Source organism: Nomascus leucogenys, chromosome 12 (assembly GCF_006542625.1).
Source record: "Nomascus leucogenys isolate Asia chromosome 12, Asia_NLE_v1, whole genome shotgun sequence".
NCBI lineage: Eukaryota > Metazoa > Chordata > Mammalia > Primates > Hylobatidae > Nomascus > Nomascus leucogenys.
The window spans coordinates 38,495,058-38,511,607 of NC_044392.1; the positions used below are offsets into that span (position 1 = coordinate 38,495,058).

At 39.4% G+C, this 16,550-nt stretch overlaps 1 protein-coding gene across 1 annotated transcript; it reads right to left on the reverse strand.

The window, feature by feature from the left end:
- Positions 1 to 511: 511 nt before the first annotated feature.
- RGS4 (regulator of G protein signaling 4) lies at positions 512 to 8,688 on the reverse strand. The gene is made up of 6 exons (XM_003258784.3): positions 8,302 to 8,688; positions 7,765 to 8,041; positions 4,800 to 4,904; positions 4,434 to 4,495; positions 3,675 to 3,841; positions 512 to 2,981 (listed from the first exon to the last, which is right to left on the reverse strand). The coding sequence occupies exons 1-6, from the start codon at positions 8,357 to 8,359 to the stop codon at positions 2,742 to 2,744; spliced, it is 909 nt and encodes a 302-aa protein (XP_003258832.1). The 5' UTR covers positions 8,360 to 8,688; the 3' UTR covers positions 512 to 2,741.
- Between the last annotated feature and the right edge of the window lie 7,862 nt (positions 8,689 to 16,550).

The following is a 16,550-nucleotide window of genomic DNA, read 5'->3' on the forward strand; positions in this document are numbered from 1 at the left end:
AAAGGTCAGGAAATGGGAGTCTCATGACACAATAGACACAGCACAGGGCCTATTACTGAGGATGTGAACGTTCTATGACCTCTTTTCCAGGAAAGAGAATTAACAAAAGGGAGGGAAGGATTTTGAAGTTTGGGTAAGAATCTATAGCTCCTTTCAACTCTCTCAATTTCCCACTGCTCTACCATCTCTCAAACAGGCAGGTAACTGGAAATAAAAGAATGGCTCTGGAAGGCGAACTCTATCCCTTGAAAATTGATTGAGAATCTGCAAGCAAATCACTTAATCTGTTTAGCAGTCTCTGAAGCTGAGATTGCCTTGGTTCTATGAGTAGAGCCAAGCAGAGCAGTGGCATGAATTAAAGAATAAACAATATTCAGTTTGTGCTTTCTTTCCCAGAGTTCACTGGCACAGGAGGGATTAAAGACTCAGTATGAGTATTTTTCTAAAGTCACCCTACACCCTGATGTTTCTCATAGCATGTCTCTGGATCATTAATGTGTTTCCAAGCAAATAGTTTTGTATGGAGCGTTTATTTACCCTTGTTATTAAGATGCGTGTGTTTCACTGGAAGCATCAGCTTTGAGGCCTGTCAAGCACATGATAGAAACAGGCATGCAAAAGGAAGGAGTATTCTGTCCAGGGAGCATGAGCAGGCAAGCTCACCATTGGAAATGGTGATGAAATAACAGGGAAATACAACTGAAAAACACACTCAAAAATGTATTACATAAAATAATTTACTTCTCATTCAGAATGACCTTCCAGACCTATCGGTAAGACAGCAGTCTGTGAGTTCAGATACAATCTGAAAGTCATGACAATCATAATAGGGCAAGACCAATAAAGTTACACATTTGAAGTCAACTAGAGACAAAATTGTGGAACTGTGTATAACGGAAAATGACACTGATGAGGAACTCCAGGGATATTAAGGGCAAGATTGCCGGAGAGACAAGAAGGGTACAATTAGAAAACCTATATCTTTAATACAGTGAGATTTGTATGCATACACTCTGGTGTCTTCATTTTGCAGCCCATTATATTGGCTTAAAAGCCAGAAAGGTGCTCATGCATGTAATTTATACTGCAGCAACGAATGCAGTGTATGTGGACGCGTGTGTGTGTACTTTCAAAGGCAGTAGTTTTAGGAGAATGAGAAGAAAATTACTTCCTGGGCATTCATTAATAATTCAGGTGATATCCTGTACCTCCATTTATAAAACAATATAATAATAATAACACATATAAAATAACATCAAAAATAACATAAATGAGAAGTTTTCAAGTATTTCAATGTGCCTTGAAAAGTTTCAAACAGTAATTCTCACAATTGGTTAGACAATCATTTTTTTTCTTTTCTTTTCCTCTCATTTAGTCTCAGAGCCTAAAAAGAAATGCCTCCAGTCTCTGTTAGCCCTGATGTTTGGAATGAAATTAACAAGATTCTACCTTAAAAGAGAAAACTTATGTGGGCTTTTCAAATTGTGAAAATTTGTTTCCCTCTTATAAAATATAATCTTTCCCCTGCTGCTGGTTTATAAATATAGGCATATAGCCCAGAGCCATTATAAAGAAAAAACAACCAACCACAATAAACTAAGGAGCCTCATCTGACGGCTAAGGTTCTCAGGAAAAAAATGAGAAGAGCACCTTGATCAGGAGAGGAAAAAAGGATAGAGGATAAAAACAGTAACCTTTAACTTCTATGCCCTCACTCAGCCAGTAACTTACGGCAGGTGTTTCTGGCAAGGCCTTAGCTGCATTTCTTCATTCAGTTGAACATCCTGTCTGCCAACTCCATACCAACTCAGCTGCTAATAAGCATGCCCTGAGCACCCAGGAAAAGAAGAGAAGGCTGGCAGCTTAGGAGCTCAAAAGTGCCATCAGTGAAAACCAGCTCAAGGGAGCTAAGGTATTTGCCCCTTAGAATAGTGCTCAAGGTGGAGGCTGCCAGTGGTCAAATCAAGCATGAAGTTCCTTGGATGCTTCTCCAGCAAGATCCATGGAATTTTACAAAACCAACTTTCCACAGGTTAGCATTTCTTTCTTAGCCTACATGGCAGTTAGTTCATTTTGCCCTGTTCAAATGTAGTATGAAAGAACAGAGATCAAAACAGGCATGTAAGTACATACACATACTCTAGTTATGAGCACCTAGGGTCTTTCCCATCACTCTTGCAAAAGTGTGTGTGTGTGTGTGTATACATACACTCACACATACATATGTATACACAGACATCTATATACAGAAATAATGTATGTGTGTTCAATGTATATATAATATATATACATAGACATACACACAAGCACATATCATAGATCAACCTCATCTAAACATCTAGAGTCTGGAGAGCGTGCTGGCCAACAGAATACATGTGCATGTGGGTGTCATGTGACATGCACTAACCAACCATCCCAAGGTAAAACTGTTGGGAGGAGGAAACTGCCAACACTCTTTGAATATACAGACCTACCAGGCCATTATTTAGATATTTGCTCCCATGGAACCCTCAAAGAAACTTAGGAAAATTGGACTGGAATGGGGTCCCACCCTGATGAACACTCAAACACCAAAAGCTATATCTAGTTTATGCGTAGAAGTGACTCACACATGGCAGGCAGCATGAATATTAGGCTACAATGTGGATAAAGCACTGGTGCTTAATATAGATCAATATTTGGCCTCAGGTTTTTCAGAGCATAGAGTCTTGGCATTTCATCCCTCTGCCTTCAGGTGTGAATTAGGCACATTGAGGGACCAGGGAAGCACAGTCTGCTGAACTCTTGGCTCCTTTCTGCTTCTCTGCCCCACAGCTGGAAGGGTTGACCAAATCAAGATAGAATCGAGACTTGAGGAAGCGGCGGTAGGAATCCTTCTCCATCAGGTTGAAAATCTTCTTCTGGGCCTCATCAAAGCAGGTTATTGTAGGCTCTAGCATGTTCCGGCTTGTCTCTTCCCTGGTGCAAGAATCCAGGTTCACCTGAGGGGCAAAGGCCAAGGCTTCATTAGACCTATATCCCTGTTGAGGATGCAAGCCTGTATGCTTTGTAGTGACTTGTAAGTGGCAGCGCACCCTCTGTATTTCAGAAGCAAAAAACAAAAGTGACATTAGGCTCCTCCTTGGCACATGTGAGAGAGTATGAAAGGTTCAGAATGAACCTTTCTGCTTTAGAGAGAGCAGGGCAATATCTTCTGTTCTAACAAATTGGGGAGATTCATCAGAAAAAATCATGAAGGGAGGTTATGGTAAGCCACATGGATAAAAGAGATTTTTAAAAAACTCATTTATTTGGGGTTGTCAAGATTATGATAGTCAGCTCCACTATTCTAGGAACCTTCACTAAGATCCAGAGAGTTCTCTGCCATAAAAGCTTACCTTTCTGGTCAGGTTGGCTAATGGGTAGAAGGAATAGATAGAAAGTTGGGTAGAGGGAATATGTTCTAGTGTTTGATAGCACATTAGGGTGATGTAGTTATCAATAGTTTATTGTATATTTTAAAATAGCTAGAAGAGGAGATTTGGAATGTTCTCAATGCATAGAAATAATAAATGTTTAAGATGTGTGTATAGCAATTGCCCTGATTTGATCGTTAACACATTTTATGCATGTATCAAAATATCACACATACTCCATAAATATGTACAATTTTTATGTATCCATAAAAAACCTACCTCTTTGGTTGCCTGGACTGAGATGAATTCATTATAGATCTTTTTGGCCTTGGGACTTAGTTTAGATGGTGATTTGATTTTCTTGTACTCTTCACAGCTGATCCAGAAGTCAATATTCTCCTCACTATATTCAGACTTCAAGAAAGCTTTGAAAGCTGCCAGCCCACCTATGATACAGGAGAAAGGACCACAGTTGTCATCACACTGTCTGGCCTCTTGGATATGACATTTCACATAAAGCTGAGGTACTTGGGGGATAAAGCATGGATTCAAGCAATCCGTTTTTCCCCCGCTTTTTTCAAGTCACTTGGAGTCAGGTAACCCTAATCTGTGTTTGATATCTAGTGGATCCCAGTTCTACCTAATGATTCTTACTCAAGTTGGAAGCCTCTTTCAAGAAAGTATTTTGTTTCTGAAATTCCTATGCAGCTATCAATTACCGAGGTCGATTTGGGAAAGAGAAACTGAGATTGATTTTGCAAGAACGTATTTTTTTCTCTCTTCCCTTTTTTTCTCTCTTCCCTTTTTCCTGGTGATGAGAGAGATAGTTTTCCACATGGTTCCTGCATAAACTTTTCATTGTATATCACAAAGCTCTAGGGCATATTAAAATTTTAAACAGACTGAATTTAAGACCTAAAGAATCTCCTGAGTCTGAACATCAGAAAGAAGCCAGGCCTTGCTGCAGTTTCTATTAGACCAGCATAATATAACTTGTCTTATCCAGAGTACCTCATCCCAGGTTGCCGTCAGACTTACATTCATGACTAATCAGGTTTTCCAGTGATTCAGCCCATTTCTTGACTTCCTCTTGGCTCACCCTAGAAAAAATAGAGAGAAACAGAACAGTTGGAATGCCATGGTAAAAAATTGGGGCAAGAAATCTAAGATCCTGAATAAAGGCAGAGATTTTATTTTCCATCATTATGACAAAATATGTTATTGATGAGGGCAATTTTTCACTAAATGTATAGAAATTTCAAATGTAGTTATGATCTCCATGAAAATGGAGGCTATCTTGATCCAAATCTGGCTTAACTAGGAGCACAACTTCCTTCTCACAGAACATCCCCATCGTCGGATAGTTAATACTAAGTAGATCTTCACCAAGGCCTTTTCTCTTACCTCTGGCAAATAACCACTTTGTCCTTCTTGTTGTGGGAAGAATTATGTTCACAGGAATCAGATTTTTGCAGCAGGAAACCTAGCCGATGTTTCATATCTTTTGCACTGCCCAGAAGAGAAAAAATGAATAAACAGTAATAAGCAGCTTTCTTTAAAAGATACCTAATGGTAGAGCTTGAAGAGTCCATTACTAGTCTATGGCTCAGGGACAGTTTATTTAGGGAATGGGAGTTGGAGTTGGCATGACCTCTGAGGAAAACAAGATTTCTCATTTGGTTCCCTATGACTTGCTACAAAACCTTGAGGCAGAGTCATAACACTAGTTCCTTCATCCACAACTGGGATTCTGACCCTTCAGTTTACCTCAGAAACCTCAGAAGCCTTTATATGCCCGTCATTTTGACCAACAGAATACCTTTGGTATCTTCAACAGAGTCTGAATCACTGAAAACATGGGTGATCTCTGAGTAATTTTTAGGAATCGGAAAGCAGTAGCGGCAAAAGATGCACATCCTTGCTGCACGCCCCCTTGTGGCAGGTGATTGCTATTTCCATCTGTACCCCTGCTGGCAGAGGGAACTGTGGAAGCACCTCGGGAAAGTAAAAGTCTATTCAGTTCCAGCCATATATGTGGGGGGCCAAGCAGTTCCTGCTATGAGGTATAAGGCAGAATACACTGAGGTGCGCAGCTCCAGCAGAGGGAAATGGAACATGGGACGGCGAAAGCAAATGCCCAAGCTGAAACCTCAGCTCCGTGGGGCTTCTTTCTAGACAATATCTGCTGCTGCTGTTTTCCTTTTTAATAGCTACTTTAAAGGACATACACACTCTAAAGGGTATTTGAGGCTTAACAGCTATTAGGAGAAGCAGGCTAGAGTCATCACTGAGCTTCCAGCTTATTGCCACCATTTAATAGGTAGCCAGGGCACAATAGGGCTCCTGACTAACTAGGAAAAGGGGGTCTTTTAATAAGCCTTAAGCTCAACTCTCTTACTTTTTATTAAATATCCTTTTGCTTGCATCTCTTTTCATTAAGAAGGCCAAGAAATAATTTAAAAAGAGAAATACCATTTTAAAAGAAATGAATAACTAAATGTGTCTATTTGGAGTGGGGAAAATAAAGCCTCAAAGATATAAAGACATTTAGGATGGCCACTAATATATTTATGTATGTAGGCTTTCCCAGAAAGTTTGAATTCCATTATGTTCTCTGACTGCCCCTTAAATAGTATTTTCTCTTCCTCGCAAGATTACTTTCCCTCCTCTGCTTCTCTGACTGATGACTGTTCAGGGGATGCAGCATCCTTTTTGATTATAACAAGACATAATACTGAATGTTAGGGTGATTCCAAGGTGATAATGTAAGTATATCATGAAGTACAAATAGAAATGAATTCATATTTCTATATGCTGGGTCCACCTGAGATCCTAGAGTTATTGATCAATGCATGGGGTAAGTGTGCTTAGCAAGTATTCTTATAATAAAACCATAAAAATAAAAACCAAAATGACTTCAGAAGTTATTGGAGTCAGGAAATCTAGATTTGGTCCTAACTCCCCCACCATCTATGTGACCTTGAGCAGGCGATGGCTCCTCTGGAGCCTCAGGCACTGATGGTAAAGATGTTGGACTAGATGATTTGCAATTTACTGATGAGGAAAGGGAAGAGCAGTTCATCCTGCTGACATAGAGTTTACCTCCTTAGATTAGCTGCTTAACTCTTTGAGGACAGAGCTCCAGTATTATCTTTTATCTGTTTTGCAAAATATTTACCAGAGGATAACTTTCTCCTGACACTCTTGTATTTTTTGTATGGTTCATTTTATATGTAAGATAACTGAAGCTTGAAGTAATTTGCTCCACTCCTTTCAGAAAATTAAGCTTGAAGGTCAGAGGAACTTATTTCATAGATACTCTCTGCCAGACCCTCCTGCTTCATTTTAAAGAAGCCATCGATACTTCCATACTCCCGAATGACAGAATATTTGAAAAGTAAATGTTTTAATAGTACATAAAAATTATGTTTTCTGAGATTATTTCCAAAATAAAATTGTGGTAATTTCTACTTGCAACGCGATAAGAAAGCAGGTAGTATACCTTTAGATTGGCTTTTTACCTTTAACTGCAAGATTAAGTAATGTAATATACACTCATTTTGTGTTTAATTTTCAACTGGCTAATATACAATCATTCTCTGAATGCATTTGTTTATACCTTTTTTGAACAAACCAAAAACAAATGAATAGCTGTATGTCTGTAAAGTTTTTTTAAAAAATCAAGAGAGTATATTAACAAACTAATGTCTTTTAGATGAGATCTTCTACAAAACTATTAACTGATTTGTAATGATCAATACTTCTCAACCACACTCATATAAGACACTTCAAGAACTAGAGATGGGGCAGAGAGATAAGGAAGATCTGGCTCTGAAACTCATATCTCATTGTAACATTTGCTTATAAGAACAGAGAGAGTGAAAGATACTGCACCACCACACAGAAAGGCACTATGCCTTTCTGATGATGGAGCCAAACCTCATTCTGGGGTACCTTTCCTGAAACAAGATGTAGCATACAATCAGAAAGCCCAGAGCCAGGCTTCTATGTACTCCAGGGATTCTCAAATAACAGTAGTAATCACAGATGGAGATATTACAGATCACTATACATAGCCTCAAACCTCATCTCGCTTCTTAATTAAAACTAGCTTGCTTAGACCTGGCTTAAAGAACAGAACAGTTCTCAAAACTAAGGTTACATAAAACAACACATAAGGACTGAAATTTGGGGAGCACATGTCTTAAGTCACAATATCTAGCTAGTGTTGGAGGAAAGTTAGAAAGTCGTGCTCTCCTGACCACACTGCTTCTAATTGCACAGAACTAGGTTAGTAAGTACAACATGTAAATAACTGAGAAAGTCTAGCCAAAAGTTTAATATGGTTAATGGCTGAAAGCAATCTTACCTCCTCAAGCAAGAAGCCGGCAGACCTGCAAGCCCTTTGCACATCTTATTTAACAGCTTGGAATTCGCAAGCAGGAAAGAAATGCGGCAGGAGGAGCTGTGGCTTCGGCTTTGAGCGTACTTTGCCTCTTCTCCGGTAAAGATATTGTCAGAATCCTCTGAGCGTCTTCCTCCTAAGCCTGTAGGGGTCTCTTTTATAGCCCAGCTACGACCGTCCAGCCAATCAGACGACAGCTCTGCAGTACCAGCTCCTCTGTCTCCCTCTGCCTCTCCAGCCCCTGAAAGAGATGAGGAAGAAAAGACTGACGCATCAGCAATGTTAAGTGAACGAGCAGAGAAAATCCTTCTGAAAAGTAGGGATATGGGAAAAAATGTACTCAATGTCTCTACCAATGTCAGAGGTTTAGAATTTCTAGAAAAGGAAAAAAAGTGTACAATGCTGAAAAATATAGTTTTTATTCATATGTCTGTAAAAAAAAAAATATCAAGGAAGTTGCTTCCTGGAAGGAAAAGTACCAGCAGGAATTCTGGAGCTTACTTAGGAGCTGACTCCCAATGTCCTTCCTCTTTTGGATTAGAAGCATCATATTATACATGGTCCAAGATCTGATCCTCACGATTTCCAAAAGGGAGCTGGCAGGATCATCGTCTCCACGCAGTGATTTCCAGAAGTTGCCTTAGTTGTTATGCAAACAAGAAGGTGGAGAGAAATAGCTGGATGACAGACAGTTATAAGCCCGGCAGCATAGAGAAACTACCCTAGGAAAAATAGATTTGCTATATCTGCAATCAACCTGACTGAGAAATACTTTTCTAGAAATCTTGGTAACAACAGAATTCAGCCTAGCACTGACAGTTTCTCCTTTACATGCCTGCGTCCTGTAAAAAGTCTAAACCGGCAGCTCGAGGACCAAAGGAGGGAGTAGATGAGCAAATATACACAGCAATTCTTATATCAGATGGGTTTATGTCTTACGTAATTCTAAGTCTCCAAACTGATATTTCAAAAGATAAAGAAAGAGAGATGTAGAGAGAAAGAGAGAGAGCAGGCAAAAAAATATGTAGTTTGCTTTGCGTATCACCAGCCTTCAAACTAATTGTAAGAATATTAAACCTTATAGGTGTTTCTGAACACCTGGACAATCAGTATCTTTTACACACAATATCATGAACTGAAATGCCTGCATGGACAGAATCATTCAGGTGTTTCACATCGTATAGCCATATACCAAATACCTACACCAGAGTTACAGAGGAAAGCTATAAGTGGAAGAAGGGAATTAATTGCTAGATCTGACCAAAAGAGCTTTCATTTTGAAAGCAGATAGGTTCCTGATCATAGGCTACAGTGAGCTATACTTCATATATAAGACACAGAGGCATCAAATAGTTTAGGTGGAAGAGATGAAAAATAATTGGGTTCCAGTGAGATGCAAAATACCAAAAATATAGAAAGAATGGCACAAAGCAATGCCCGTATGTGGCCCTACCCAATACATGCCCTTGAACATCCCACACTGCCCCCACTACCAACATGTTCCATGACTGGTAGAGCAAGGAGACAGCAGACAAATGTAAAATGGTGGAGGGACTATAATCTACAGAAGATGCATTTAAATTATAGGATAAAGTCTCTAGCCGCCCATAAGAGGGCATTTATTAGATTAGCTACTGGGCAACTTTTCCTTGAATTATAACATAGAACAAATGAATGTTGACAGCCATCCTTGGTGGTGGTGTGGAAGGAACTGCAGTGCAATGTGAAACTAGGGAGGCCCTCAGACCAAGGAAGATGGACCAGGGAAATGAATCAGTCAGAACTGACATTAAAGAGGTCAGACTAATTAAAAGAGAAAGAAGGTCACTCAAAGAAAGACCATGGCCTTCTTTGTTTACCTGGGCACCTAAAAGAGTGATCACTCAAACAGATTGATTTTAGGAACATAAGTGAGTACCCAAAAAGATTTACTGATGCCTGAAATTCCACAATAAAATTTTATGTCTTGCACTTAGAATAACAGAAGCCTGATTTGTCATGAGTTAAATATAAATCACTGCAATAGATGGCACTTTAAAGACAAAATGGGACTTTAAAGGCAATCTAACCTAACACTCTCATTTCACCAAAAAGGAAATAGAGACCCAGAAAGAGAAAGTGACTTGCTGAGGTTACAGCTTCTTACTAACAGAGCTGGGTCCAGATACAGGTGTCTCGATACTCAGTTATGTGGATTGTCCACCATGCTATCCTATCACTCAACAGTCTTATCAAATGAGATAAACTGTGTAAATAGAGATATTTCTAAACTACAAAGTGCTAGTCAAATAATTTTTATCATTCTATTATACACAGTATAGAACATAACCCAAAATTAATTTTACACATTTTATTCAAGGTGTGTTCACTTGCCCAATTTGTTCTTGCTTCTTGAAAGCAGGAGCTGCTGCAGACCTCAATATGCTCGTTCCATATTAAAACAGGGTCTCTAACTTTGTGCTTAGCTCATTACTCTGTTCAGGCATTTCGTGTTTACTCACTTCTTTGACTATTAAATCTTGCTTTCTTAGGAGTTTTAAGACTTTTTAAAAAGTGTTTGTAAAACACTTCACATGAGTTAACTGATTTTTTCACTGTGGGACTTGCAGATTGTGTTTGAGGAGGCGAGGACTGGTACATCATGATACCTTGACAACCTTCCACCTTCTTTCTCTGATATGCACAAAGCATCAAATTCCGTTATTCTACGATTTGTCATTCCTGAATGACTCTGGCAGTGTGGAAGAGCTTTACTCTCAAAAGATCTACTTTTTATTTATTCATTTGTTTAAGAAATATCTTTTGACCACCTACTCTGTATCAGGTGCTGTTTGAAGCAGTACCTGATACAAGCAGACAAAATCTCCACTCTAGTAGAGTCTTCATCTCAGTAGAAGGAGTCAGAAAATAAACAAATCAGGTGATTCCAGATTTTGACCTGTACCATGAATAAAATGGGCAGGTGATGTGCTAGAGAGTAATAAGATGGTGAAGGGCTAATTTAGCCAAGGTGGTCAGGAAAGTCCTCTTTGAAGAGGTGGTATCTAAAATGAGATTTGATGGGTGAGAAGGAGAAAGCAATGCAAGAAGCCTAGGAATTAGTATTCCAAATAGAAGTAAGAGCAAGTGCGAGTGTTCTTTATCTAAATTGGGAAAGAACATAGCCATAATAAAGAATGATATCATACCTTTTGCAGCAACCTAGATAGAACTGTGGGCCATTATCATAAGTAAAACGAGTCAGACACAGAAAGACAAATATTGCATGTTATCACTTATAAGTAGGAGCTAAATAATGTGTACACATAGATGTAGAGTGTGGAATGATGGACAATGGAGCCTCAGAAGGATGAGGGGGCAAGAAGTCAGTGGATGGTGAGAAATTACTTAAGGGGTACAATGTACATCATTCAGGTGATGAATACCCTAAAAGCCCTGATTTCACCACTATACAACCTATGCATCTAAAAAGATTTCACTTATAACCCTTAAATATACACAAATTTTAAAAATTAAAAAAACGGGAAAGTACAAGAAGGGGCCAGCATAGCTAGAGAATTGAGAACAAGATGAAAGTAGCATAAAGGGAGATGGAAAGGTAAATGATAGATCTTGCAAGGATTTGTAGGCTGTGGTCAAGAGGCTGGACTTTATCAGAGTGCAGTGGAAATCCAAGGAAGAAACAGAAGCAGAGGAGGGGCCTCATCTGATCATTCTGACTCTTGTGAAAGAAAGTGAGTGGGCAGAGTGTGGAAGCAGGGAGACCAGTTAGCAGAGTTAGCAGTTTGATTCCTGCTTCTTCGATTATATATATATTTATTATTATATAGTAAGTCCTCAATGTCATCAATAGATTATTGGAAACTGCGATTTTAGGTGAAACAATGTACAGCAGGTCCTTGAATGCCATCATTTCATCAATGCCATTTCATTATAACGTTGATGAGAAAAAAATTCGTTATTTATGTCCTTTCACTTGAAGTTGTAGTTTCCAAGAATCTATCCATGATGTCAAGTGAAGATTTACTTTACAAAACTCCAGGAAAGCACAGAGGACAGAAATTAAACTCAATCTTTTGAATCTGGAGTGGTTTTTCACAAGGAGACCCTAAAATGATAGAGATGTAGTTCTTGTACAAAGAAGAGAACAGCATCACAATAGTGGGCACAGTAATAACATGATTTTATCGGTCACTAACTGAGCAAGGCACTGGCTTAAGCACTTTATGCCAGTGGATTCACTTATTCCTCATGATCCATCCTGAATGTTCTTCAATGATTCTCATTTTACAGATGAAGCATAGAGGACTTAAGTACTTACCTGAGCTTACACATTGATTAAGTGGTAGTAATGTGATGCCAGCTCATACAGTGGGACTCCAGGGTCTTTGCTATTGACCTCTATGCCATCACAACCATAAAGAATAAAAGCAAGTGGAATGTTTGAAGGCCATAGAGGAGTTTAGCATGATTGCAGTGTTAGAGCTCAGAAAACCATATGCCAAAGTATGGTGCTTTAGCATGCTAAGAAGTACTTGGAACTAAAGGAGAGTGCAAGCCCTCAGAAGCAGCCAAGTCTCTTTCTGACCATCTCCTGCCCTCCTGCCTCTTACTCCTCTTTCTTCATAAAAGCAGGTCGCAGAAACCAGAATTCCTCTTCCCCAAGATGGGTCATAGAAACTAGAACTCCTCTTCCCCGAAGCAAGCCATAAAACCAGAAAGGCAGCTTTCTCCCTTCTCCCTTGAAGACCCTCATTGAAGAAGAGTCCTGCCCCATACACAGGAGGAAAGAATGCTACACAGAGAGAGAGATCAAGAAGAATCTGAACAGACAGGCCTTGCTGTGTTTCCCCGAGTCCTTTAGCACTAGATCATATCTTTTCGTCTAATCTACATGGCTACATGCTATCCATTCTTCATCGAGCCTCAGCATAAAAACAGACAGTTTCCCCTGGGTCTTTGGGTCTTCACTTCTGAAGACTCCTATGTCATGTAAAACTTTAATTAAATAAATTTGTTAGGTTTTGCTCTTATTAACCTGTCTTTTATTACAGGAGTTTTGGTTGCGACCCTTATGATGAAAGAGAAAATGTATCACACGTTTTCACCCCTACTGCAGCTTTGAGAAAGAAGGAGAGATAAATGAAGGTGCATGGATACGCTGAGAACTAAAGTGTGTTTTTTGTTACTCTGAAGACCAGAATTTACTCTGTAGTTAATGGGGGAGAAGAGGTAGTTCAAGTACTTAAGCCGATCAGGTTGGTATTCTAGAAAGAAAGCTTGGTAGGGAGAGTAAAAGAATAGATTGGATATGAGAGAAACTGGCAAAAAGTTTGAAGGCTATTTTAAGTTCCTTAAACTGTAAAATGCTAACATCTGGAAGGTATTCTTGACAACAGGCTTTAGAACTGTTTCCTACTGGGGGACAGACATTCAGCCACACAGCAGGATGTGAACTATGTGTGGTCTCTAGGTAAATTTCAAATTTTTCTAGCCTTTGCTCAGGGAGAACAAAAGAAAACATTTCTCAAGGATTGACGGTATCAAATACAAGGAAATAAGTCATTGCAGCAGGAGTTGTGTCCTTTACTTCTACCAGATGTTAAATGGGGCACTGCTCCTCCACTTGGGCAGGATGTAGGCCAAGGCTCAGCCCCAGGCTGTGCTTGCACCACTTCGGATGACAATTTCCTCTCAGCTGTCAGAAGCCTCCCTCCTTCTTTATTGTTTACTACAATGGCCTAGACATCAATGAGAGTTCAGTTACTGATTTTTAGGACTGAAAAGCAAACATATGGGGCTGGAGGATGCTGTATACCAGGAAGGTAAACAGGGACTTCCCAGTATGTCTTACTTTTGGGAAATGTGTCCGATTCTCTGCACCAAGTTTTGTGGGCACATGCAATAAATCAGAAACTCTAACCCTGACATTTGGTAGCAGCAGGTGATGCATCACTGATTTCCCTGGAAGAACAATACCACACTTAATTAGCTAGGGGAAGAAAATCTTGTTTCCCAAGAAGTAGGAGAAAACCCAAAATAGCCTTATCCCAAAGATTAAATCTTTTTTCTGCAACATTTAGCCCAGGATAGAAACAGCAGTTTCATAAGAGTTCATTTGCATTGTGCGGGTGGAAAGAAACAGTATGGTGTCATGGAAAGTGCTTGAACTTTACAGAGAGGCAGATCTGGATTCCAGTTCTAGATCCTCTAGGAAATCTTGGTAAATTAGGGTAAACTTTATGACCTCTAGTTTTCTAACGTGCCCTGGACTTCAATTTGCCCTCACATTTTAAAATCTAGATTCCTTAGCATAACATTCTGGTACTTTCATAATTCAACCCCATTCCAACTTTTCATCTTTCCCTTCCACTCTTTTCTTCATTATATTCTACTCTGTAGTCATCCCAGACCACTGAATATTCCCACACATTTATGTATTTCCCCTATTCTGTGCCATCAACCTGAAATGTCCTTCTCACAATACCCTGCTGTCAAGCTCTCTTTTCTCCTGTCCCCAGTGGTAATCAACTGCTACCTCTCATGCACTCTGGAAGTATGGTGTTTGAGCCAGACCTCTGTTTCGCTCCTCTTTAAATCTGATCATGTTACATTTGCCAGTAACGTTCAGTTCAACAAACATTTATATTGAGCATCTTCTATGTGTCTGAGAAAGGTGCTCATTCTTGAGATATTAATCTAACAAATACATATTGACATCCACCAGTGTAGTGGGTGCTACACTGGATAGAACCCATTCCTGCATCCTTTGATCTTACACTACATTCTCATGGGCAGATGCATAAAAATATCAAGTATATAGGAAAATATAGTCATGGGTCACTTCACAACAGTGAAACATTCTGAGAAATGTGTAGTTAGGTGATTTCATCATTGTGGGAATATCATAGAATGTACTTACACAAACCTAGATGGTTATAGTCTACTATACACCTAAGCTATATGGTATAGCCTATTACTCCTAGGTTACAAAGCTGTACAGCATGTTACTGTACTGAATACTGTAGGAAATTATAACACGATGAAATATATTTGTGTATCTAACATATCTAAACATAGAAAAGGTAATGTCCTGCATTACAAGTTATGATGGCTGTGATATCACTAGTTAATAGAAATTTTTCAGCTCTCTTATAATATTATGGGGCCAGATACATTTGTGTTCTATCCCTGACTGAAACATTGTTATGTGGCACATGACTGTAAATAAAATAATGATAAATTGTGATAAGAACTTTAACAGAATAAAACACGGATGACTTAAAAAATAACAGGGTAAGGAATTTTACTTTTTTATAGGATGAAGAAGCAGAGCTTCTCTAAGAAGGTAGTAGTTATACTAAGACCTAAATGATGAAGAAGGTGCTAATTACACAAATCAAGGCGCATTCTACCCAGAAGGATGTGCACAGTGCTGGGACCAAAAAAAAGTTTGATGCATAGAAACCTCAATGGCTAGAATGTAGTGAGTATAAGGAAGAACAGCATGAGTTAAGGCTAAAGAATTTTTAACAGGACCAGATCATTGCAGGGCCTTGTTGACCCTGGTAAGGGGGTTGAACTTTATTTCAAAAACAATGGGAAGGAGCAACATGTTCTATTTTGTGACTTACATCTCAAAGTTCTCTAGTTGTTTTATGAAAAATAGACTGCAAGAGGTTAGGAGAGTGTGTAGGAAACTGTAGCAATTGTCTAGATAAGGGGTGGTGGGGACTTGGACAAGGGAGGTGTGTATGATCCCATCCCTAACCTTAGAGAGCTTTTGTTCTGATGGTGGAGAAAGTTATTGAACCATTCACTTCACCAAAAATGCCAAACATTTCCAAATAGAGATAATCATGTGTGCTGGGGGGCAGGAGGGAGAAGCATGAGATCCTCATGGATGTGAACTGAGTCTTGCAAACATGTTGAGTTTCTTGTAGTTTATTTCGTGTAGTTTATGTAGTGTGTTACAAGACCCCCATTCCCATCCCTACCACTGCCCTGGTGTTGGCCTTTCAGCATTTCAGTTTTAGGAGTAAAGCTGGAATCAAGACATCAGAAAAGTGCCTGTGCAGGTTCCCAAGCACAGGAGCTACCCAAGGACGATTCCATAGTGAGGTGGAGAAGTAGGTAAAAGACAACCAGGAGGTGGCATATTGATCCTGGATAAAGGGAAGCCCATAGTGAAATAATGGGACATGACATTGAAAAGAGGAAAAGGAAACAGAATGGAGACTTGAGCAGAGCATACCAACATCACTTTTTATGCCCCCTCCAACCCTCCCACCCCACTAGCTTCCAAAGCATTGACAAATCCACTGGAGCCCAGTTTAAGAGCTTCTTCTGTAAACCTACTCTGAACATTCTAGTTAAAAGTCAACTTTTTCTTTCAGGCAATTGCAATCTCTATCAATTTAGACAATATACTGTTTGGTTTATATTTCCAGGCCTTCCCATTCCAACACAACTGTGAATTGTTTAAGTGTTTTATGCTGCTTTTGCACAATGCTAAGCTCCTAGGAGGTTCTCAGTTTTAATTGCTTTGGGGCATTTTTAATAGTGGTGACACCACCTAAGTTGGCATGCCACCTCCCTGGGTAGCTAATATAAGGCATGTCACCCTTTTATGTGTAGCTGTCTCTGGAATCTCTGTAATAAAACCAGTTTAGTTTTTTTTAAAAAAAAAATTTTAGAGGCAGGGTCTTTCCCTGTCACCCAGGCTGGAGTGCAGTGGCACAATCATAGCT

What these genes read in the sequence shown, in the direction of transcription:
- RGS4 (XM_003258784.3), bottom strand. Translation starts at nt 8,359, where the DNA reads ATGTATAATATGATGCTTCTAATCCAAAAGAGGAAGGACATTGGGAGT. An exon ending in AAAGTGGTTATTTGCCAGAG is followed by an intron (nt 4,496 to 4,799) that starts GTAAGAGAAAAG and finishes TATTTTTTCTAG; the next exon opens with GGTGAGCCAAGAGGAAGTCA. An exon ending in CAGTCCAGGCAACCAAAGAG is followed by an intron (nt 2,982 to 3,674) that starts GTAGGTTTTTTA and finishes TTTGCCCCTCAG; the next exon opens with GTGAACCTGGATTCTTGCAC.